Below are 8,893 nucleotides of genomic sequence, written 5' to 3'. Positions count from 1 at the left end.
CTACGTGTGTAGATCCTAACGAGCATCCTACATGCTGATCTTGATCTGAGAGTCTATTTCTCAGGGATACAGACTGCCAATCTAAGTTACAGGACATTACTGTCAGCGAGGTTAACCATCTAAGTCCAAACTCCTTGAACAGAGATAAATGAACCTCTAGTGTGTTGTGTTCAACTGCAGACCCAGTTGTTGAAATCAAGTGAAAAGACATGTGGTAGATTTCAAAACCAGCCCCCGCCCTCCACCTCGCCCGGTATCCATGCCCTCTGCAATGTGACTTTGTCACTTCTGCTTCATTCTGTTGGCCAGAGTGAGTCATGAGCCCAACCCCTATTCAAGGCGAGAAGAAATAGGTTGTGCTTCCGGAGGAGCAGTGGCCCTCAAGGGGCCTTGTGTAACACTCCCATGTCTCTTGGAACCTGTCACTGTCATAAGAACAAGGCCGGGCTAGCCTGCCGGAGGAGGAGAGACCACATGGAACAGAGATAAGCTGTTCCAGCCGAGGCCGCTCTGGTCCAGCCAGTCCCCAAGTGACCTGGTAAGAGACCACAGATGTGTGAGTAGGCACAGCCCAGACCAGATGAATGCTTAGCCCAGGGCTGACCCACGGGACTGTGATCTAAATAAACGGTGGTGTCTTAAGTTTTGGGGAGGTTTGTTATGCAGCAATAGAAACACAGATACAGTAGCCAGCTCTATTGGATACAGGAATCAGCCAGGTGAGTGGAGAGGAGAACAGATTTCAGGCTGCAGCAGATGCCATGTTCCCTGCCACTGGCTCTGGAACACAGGGCTGCTGCTGTTAGCTTATACCTGCAACCTTACAGGATTGTTCTTAGGTGACAGGTGCCATCCCAGCTGGAAGGGCATGTCCCCCATCCTGGGGTATCCCATAACTAATGGCTGCTGGGTATGAGGGTACAAAAGCCCAGCTTCCTTGCCTCCAGATGGGGCAAATTCTGTGCAGTTTACACTCCAGAGCCCCCCTGTCACTGAGCTGAGGCTAGGCCTCACCAGGAATCACATCGGTTCTTCCCCTCCCATGCACCTTATAGGTTTCTAGTGAGAACACTTGGCAGTAAATAAGCAAATTTGCACCCCAACCCCGTATCAGGGTCTCCTTCTAGGAATTCTGACACCCATCAAGAGTAAAATTCCTAGAAGAAAAAGAGGGGGAGCATGGGTGTGATTGTTGTAAAAAGGGCCCTGGAAAAGTATGGATCATTCTAGCACCTTTGCATCAAGTTTTCAACCCAATGGAAGACAGCTCTTCCACTGGCCCAAGACAGGGGCCTCTGAAGCGTGCTCCCACCTCCTACGGAGATGTGCCCATTTCCTCTGCAGGCCAGAACATATGTAGTGCTTGCTTTTCCCTCCTTTAACGGCTCCCTTCCTACCCACTCTCCCCCCATGTGTATTTAAATCTGCTCACATTCATAAGATGAAACTGTCTCCGGCATTCCTCCAGCAAGAGCCCTATTTCCTCCCCTTCAAGTTAGGATTCTTCAAAGCGTTATCTACACTAGGCCTCCACTTTACCTTGTAGTCATTGGACCCCCATTTTATAGTCTCTGCTCTTGACCTGGCACTGAAAGTATTGCTGCCAAAGTCATCAGTGGCCTCGGTGCTTCCGGTCATGGCCAGGCTGCTGCATTTGGGCTGCAGCACGCTCCCTCCACGTGCTCGCTGCGTGGTGAAACACGCTTCTTTGGCTCCTGTGCTACTGTGAGTGCCTGGTTTTCTACCCACTTCCCAGGCAATTCTGAATCCTTCTCCTTCGTCCCTTGAGCGTCCACGTTTTCCCGGCTCTCTTCTCACGTGCTGTACATCTGTGGATTATTTCACATCCTCTCATGGCGTAAGTTACCGTTCGTACCCTGATTTTCCAACCTTCATTTCCAGCTCCAGATTCACAGACCCAACTGCACTGTGGACACCTTCACTCAAATGTCCTCCGGGCACCTGACTGTACCACCACTGAACACACGTGCACGTGCACCCTCACCCACTGTGTGCTCGCGCACCCGGCCTACTCTTCGGCCTGCTCTGTGCCCTATCCCAGCACACGCAGTTACCGTCCATCCACAGTACGAGCAAAACCTTTCGCGTCACCCTCGAGTCTTCCCCTCCTCCGCCAGTCACCGTGTTCCAAATGCCCTTCAAATTGGCCTCTTTAATAGCTCTCCACTTTTTGGCACTAGTCCACCCCTTTGCAACTTCAGCTGCCACCACCAGATGGTTCGCACTGCACCTCATCTGAGCCCTGTGGTAGCCAAATTCAATCTGATTTCTGCAGCCCACCTGAGGGACCCACCACAGGGCAAAGCTGACGACTGCTCTCTCCGCGTCCCTCCTCTGGGACTGGCTTCTCTGCTAAGGCTGGCCTGCATGTTCTCTCCCATAACAACTACACAGGGTCTGTCCTTCAGCCTCTATGGTAATTATTTACTTGTCTGTCTCCCTTCCTTCGTTCAACCAGTTATTAGCTCCTTATCAAAACCTTGTCATGCACAATGTGCAGTTAACCACGCTGTGAACCCGGCCTCCTGAGTGCGACTCGCACATTTGCTACCCCCTCCCCCTTTCCGAGCACAGTTTCTGGCACAGAACACTTGCCTAATAAGTATCTGCTTAGTAAATAAATGAAAAAATGACTGCTATCTATGCAAGACTAAGTAATTACCCTCATCCCCTTTCCAATTTTGGGGTAAAATTCATGGAAACAAATTTTGTAAAAGTGTTCTTCAGGGACAATGTTTACAGAAAGTGTCTTTTTATTTCAAAAGGCAGAGATAGGTTATATCTAACTATTTCCAGGCTGAGAGAAGTCCAAGCCACTCACATTGCTCCAGGAAGACTGTGCCCTTAGCCAAATTACTGAAATCAGCCAAGCTCTTAAGGAATTTAGCATATAAATTAAAGACCTTCAACATTGCTCAAAGCTACAGAAACACACTTCAAGAGAACGTGAAACTGCCACCGGCTGAGCTGTGAGGGCTGCTGAAAGCAGAAGCAACCGAGGCCACAGAGCCACAGAGGCTGAGAGGAGCCCCCCACCAGGCCTCGGGGCATAAAATTTACCAATGGGAGTAAGGCCCAGTTTAATGTCAGGCAGCCAGTGGGGACGTGATCTTCCAAATTTGTAACATATCATTTCAGGCCACAAGTGGGGAGTCCTGGGTGAGCACCCTGATTTTCTGAAGCTCAGACTATATAAACATTGTAGTCTTAACTGGATCAGTAAAAAAAAAAATGTGGTAAAATATACATAATGTAGAACTGACCATTTTAACCATTTTTAAGAGTACGATTCAGGGTTGTTAAGCACATGCATACTGCTGTGCAGCCATCTCCACCACCATCTCCATTACCTCTACATCATCCCCAACTGAAGCCCTGTCCCCATTAAACCTATCTTCCCTGTACACCTCGCCAAAAACCTAACCCTACCCCTAGCCCTGGCCCCTGAACCTAACCCCTCACCGTCACCATCGACGTCACCCACATCTCACCGTAACCCTAAACCTCCATTTCGCCATCGCCCTAACATTAAACCCGGACCCTACCTCTAACCGTAATCCTGTCCTCCTTGTACACCTTACCAAAAACCTAACACTAACCCTAGCCCTGGCACCCCCTCACCCCACCTCCCCCACTCCCTGCCCCACCCTGCTGTGGCTTAAATTGTAATATTTCCAGAATATCTCGCCTGGCTTTAGTACATCTGCATATCAACAGGCGCTCAAGGGTGGAGAGAAGCATGGCTTTAGGGCATTTGCATCATTTCTCAGGGGAGGAAAGAAGCTCATCTCCATATCAGCAGGTAATTACATGGGCAACCGAGGGTGTGTCTGAGCCTGAGAGCTTAAGGGTGGGGGGCTGGCTTGCTGGCTGGCTTCTTCGGGGGCAGAGGAGAGAGATGGCCCTGGATTGCAGTTTGTAAGCAATAAACGGGTTTTAAATTTTATTTCTCCCTTTGACTGATTTTGGTTTTGAGAGGTATTTTGCCCCGGGTTTTCCTTTCCCCGGACTTACACCTGCTCTGCGGTCTGTCTCTGGATCTGATGACTCTAGGGTCCAAAGTAAGTGGAAGCGTGCAGTGTTGGCCCTTTTGAGTCTGACTGACTTCACTCAGCATCGTGTCCTCAAGGTTCATCTATGTCACGGTGTGTCAGAGTCTCCCGCCTTCCTCGGGCTGAATGACACTCCATTGTCTGGAATAAGCACCTCCTGTTCATCCACTCGGGCCTGTCAGATTGCCGGGGGAAGGCTCGCCTGCTGTCACTCACGTGTGTGGGCGACACAGTCAGGCCTGACCAGGGCACACGGCCCCCGCCCACCGTGGACGCAGGGAGGCCACCTGGACATGTCCTCTCTGGCCCCAGACCACCCAGGAAAGCCTGGAAGGACCCGTGCTTGCAAGTCTTGACCGGAGCTTCACAGTTGTGTGAAGCATAGACAGTTATGAACGCCCTTTCCAGCCACCACCAAGGGACATGCTGACAGCGGGCCAGAGCCCCCTCCGGATGGTCTTCTGCTGAACCTGAGAAAGGCTATAGGTGCATCGGGAGCACGACCCCTCTGTGATCATGGAAAGCTCTGCGGGGTCACCACCACTTCCAACGATCCAAAGCTAAAATAACTGTCTTCTCTTCACATCAATGTCTCTTCTTAAACAGGGTCAGTCTGTCAGTTCTCACTGGTCAGTGGAAGAAGCCAGTACCTGGGGACTCACACCCTCCTCACCGCTGTAGGCCTCTCTGCTGGTTCTTTTCCTCTTCGGTCCCTTCTCCTCCCCCGCCCCCATTGCCCCCACAGGGTCTGTCTGTCCCAGATTTGCTATCCACTGGCCTCTGGGGAGGCTTGACACAGGTTGGAGGGCAGAGACAGGTGGGGACACCAGGTTTCTTTCCCTCTGCCTCTAATGGCATCTGAAATGGCCAGTGGCTGCTTCTCCTCCACGGTGCCAGCTTCCACCAGGCAACTTGCGTGTTCCCTGCTCCTGTGGTGGGGCCTGCTGACGCCACCTCCTCACTGTCCCTGCCGCCCTTGGGAAAGAGTGGCTTCCTGCTTTCAATAGGCTTTGGTTGCCTGGCACTCCCTTTGGGATTCTTCTATGTTCCATTATCTCTGTAATCGTCTCTGTTAAATGCCTAGGACAACAGAAACCTCCCCATGCAGCCAAGAGCACGGGGGCCTTCCTCCTAGTCCAGGGCCCTGTACTGGCCTCGTCTGGACTGCTCATGCACCTCCTGGCCTTCTGCCTCCACCAGACCCTCACCGTGGAGACAGCCCACGCCGCTGCTCCTAGACCCCCGGCCTCCCCTTCTCTATGCGCCAAGCCACGCTAATTTTCCCTTCCGGGATACTCTCCATTCACCTCTTATTTAAACCCTACGATTAGTTAGGCTCAGCTCCTTCACTGCTCTTATCAGACAACACAATTTCCCCTTTCCACCTCCCGCCATGTTGACTATTTGTTTCGCCCCTAATCTCCACCCAACCGACTTTTCGCCTGTGCTTAACTGTCACTGTGATTCTGTTTGCAGTGGGACTGTAAGCCCTAGAAGGCAGAAACGATACCTTGCATTTTTATCCTTCAGCCCTTAACTGCTGCTAAGCATACACCTAATAGGATCATTATTGAGTGAACAAGGACAATAGTATGTCCTCTGTGTGACAAATACATCTTTCTCCCCAAAGATAACAACTATTACAGTTGGATTGTATCCCCCAAAAGCTCTGAAGTCATAACCCCCCAGAGCTATGAATGTGATCTCTTGTAGAAATAAGGTCTTTACAGGTGTCAGCCAGTTAAGATGAGGTCACATTGGAGCAGGGTGGGCCCTGATTCAGGAGAAGTGGTGACTTTCTAAGAAGAGGATATTCTGGACACACAGACACAGAGGGAAGAGCATGTGAAGATGGAGGAAGAGACTGGGTGAAGATGCCACAAGCCAAGGGCCTGGGGCCACCAGAAGCTGGGAGAGGAAGAGAGGGTCCCCCAACCTCCAAACACCACCAGAGACTTTGGAGGGAACAGTCCTGCCAGTTGATTTCAGACTTCCAGCCTCTAGATCTGTGGGACAATAGCTTCCTGTGGTTTTTAAGCCACTGGTTTGTACCACTTTGTTACTGCAGCGCTGGGCAATGTACAGCTGACTAAAATAGTTACATCCATAGAGAGAGACTTCAGTGTCCTTACAGGGTTCCTACGTCGTTGCTGGGCCCAGGCATAACACCAGGTGTCCGCGGGACCTCACGGAGCCAGGCAGGCACCTGTGGGCAGCGCCTCCACACTCAGTGCACAAGCGCAGGGCTGCAGGGCCCTGGCTGCACAGCCCCCCTCCAGTCACAGCCACAGATCCCGCCCCCTGAAGGATGCAGACGTCTGTGTCATCAAACAACCTGCTTTGCAAAAAGCTCACCTTTTCATGTTGCTTCCCAAGTTCAAATGATCTCAAACTTGAAATCTTGAAACATTAGAGTAAAATTTCTGTTTTTAACAACTTTTTTGCTTTGCCTATGACTTTTTACTTTAGCATCCCAATCAAGATAAATTCAAATAAAGCTTTTAAAAAATGACTTGAGTTTTAAAAAGAAGCCAAGAGGACTAAACACTGTCTCTGGTTATGTTCCAGATGTTACTGCTTTTTATTTGATTCCATTTGCCCACTGTGTCCTTGCCACATTTTTTTCTCAGCCTGCGGTTTATGAGAAAATAGGCCCAAAAGGTCAGGCGTGCACAGCTGCAGCTCCGGCTGTATACAGTCAGACTCCGCCCTCCCTCCCGGAGCCTGGCGGCGCCCCCCACAGGAGAGGCCCAGACTTACGGCTTTGGAGGTTGCGCAGGGCACCGGGGATGCTGAAGGAGGCCTGGCTGCACTCGGGAAGGAGGACGGGCAGTACCTCTGGCCCGTGTCCGGAGGGGAAGAGGTGGCATAGACGCGGTTTTCCAGTCGCTCAGGCTCATGCTTATAGGACTCGAGAGGAAACGTGTGCTGCTTGGCCACTGGGGTGGGTGTCGATGGAGAGCAAGAGTGGCCTGAAGCTGTGGAGGAAACCACAGGGCGTGGTTAGAAGCCTGCCTGAGATGCAGGAAGGCAGAGAAGGGGGTCTTCCATTTCCAAGTGCCACAAAATGGCAAGAACCTAAATGATTAAATTCTGAATACTGGGGACAAGCTTCTCTAAACCCATTTCGAATCCCTTAGAATCAGCTGTAAACAGATACCTCCCCCCGTGGGGAGGGGGGCTCGCGGCTCAGGAGCTGTCTCATGAAGACCTCTTACCCATGCATTCTCCCTCATTGTGTGTGTTTGATCCCTACAAAGCATGGTGCCGGAAGTACATGGAGTCAAACCCATATTACTTGAGATAAGATGTAGGAAAGTCCATAAAGTCTTCAGTAGAGACAAAGGTCAAGGCCACAGAAGTCACATGACAATGGACCCAAGGAACCAGCAAGCTCCTATCACTGTCACTGCCAAAACATGCACCACTGACATGGCCACTGTGAATTCACAGCAGCAAGGATTCGCCATGAAGGTGAACGCTGGAGACATCAGGGAACAAGCAGGATAGGAGGGGCCTGGACAGCAGCCAGGAGGAAGCAGGTGGGGAGCAGGGGCTGAAGGACTGCGAGGGGACTGGGGACGTGAACCTGCCTGGGCTAAGAGGCTGTCCACTTCTACGGGGCTCGTGCACCTCAGGGGCCTGTCCGGGCAGGCGGTCATTACCACATCTTGCTGATCAAGCCATAAGATAGTTGTTGAGGGTTGAACTGTGTCCCCTGAAGAACTATGTTGAAGGTCTAACCTTCACTACCTGTGAACATGGCCGTACTCGGAAAGAGGGTCTTTGTAGATGTCATCCAATTAAGATGAGGTCGCACTGGAGCACGGCGGGCTCTTAACCCAACGTGACTCATGTCCTTATGAGAGGAGGGAGACAGACACATACAGAGGAGACGGCCATGCGATGACAGGCAGAGACGGGGCGAGGCATCTACGAGCCCAGGAGCGCCAGGCGCTGCGGGCAGCCATCCTGGGCTAGAGGGGGCAAGGCAGGTTCTGTCCGGAGTCTCAGAGAAGCACGGCCCTGGCACCTTGGGCTCAGACTTGTGGCCTCTGTAACTGAGGGAGGGGAAGTTTCTGTTGCTTTGTGCCACCCGTGTGGTGGCACTCTGCACGGAGCTCTGGGAAATGGACGCAGCAGTGTCGCCTGATGCTGATTTGCTTCCCAAGAGAAGACGGATCTGGGTTTGTGTCTTCTCTCACACGTACAGGTAGCTAAATAAAATTTTTATTTCACATTTGTTATCTAAAAGTTTTTAATTATGCAAGTCAAAGCAGAGATGCCAGCAAATACGGCCCAAGGGCCACCCCCTTGCTATTTCTGACCTAGACACAGGCTGGTCAGCCTGCAGAGCCCGGGCCCGGGCCCCCCTTCTGTGCTCCTCTGCACCGTGCCCAGGCTCCCCTCCTCGTAGCCCTGTCCCCTCTTCTGCTTCCATCCTTGCTCCCCTGAGTGGCCTCCTGGGCCTCAGGGCCAACCCACCCAATCCCCTTCCCCTGACTCTGTGGCCCCTGGGCCTGCTTCCCCACACCCACAGGGCATGTTTCATCTGCACTACACATTACCACTGTTCACAAGAGAGTTAACTAAGACCGGGTAGGACAGGATGTAAGTCTCCCGTCCCCAACAAAATCCACTGTGTCTTTGGGGCAGGAGTCCTGCCCACACCCTCTGGGTCCCCGTGGCACCTGGTGCTATGCTGGGCCGGGGGGAGGTGCCTAGGGAATGGCTGCCGCCCAGCAGGCAAGGAGAGAGGGGGGAAGTTGCAAGCAGGTTTGCTTCCTGTGTCCGGAGAGTGTGCGTGGGGATCATTGCCC

At 52.1% G+C, this 8,893-nt stretch overlaps 1 protein-coding gene across 8 annotated transcripts in view; it reads right to left on the bottom strand.

The window, feature by feature from the left end:
- The window catches only part of PRKAG2 (protein kinase AMP-activated non-catalytic subunit gamma 2), a 272,371-nt gene that overhangs the window by 98,027 nt on the left and 165,451 nt on the right, over positions 1 to 8,893 (bottom strand). For all 8 annotated transcript variants that reach the window (XM_073238191.1, XM_073238193.1, XM_073238187.1 and 5 more), the window contains one exon: positions 6,834 to 7,051. In XM_073238191.1, the coding sequence (XP_073094292.1) occupies positions 6,834 to 7,051 (218 nt within the window). The remainder of the gene's footprint in view (positions 1 to 6,833; positions 7,052 to 8,893) is intronic.

Source organism: Manis javanica, chromosome 6, assembly GCF_040802235.1.
Source record: "Manis javanica isolate MJ-LG chromosome 6, MJ_LKY, whole genome shotgun sequence".
Lineage (NCBI taxonomy): Eukaryota > Metazoa > Chordata > Mammalia > Pholidota > Manidae > Manis > Manis javanica.
Note: the sequence above shows the minus strand (reverse complement) of the source record. Positions and strands in the feature narration are given on the sequence as shown.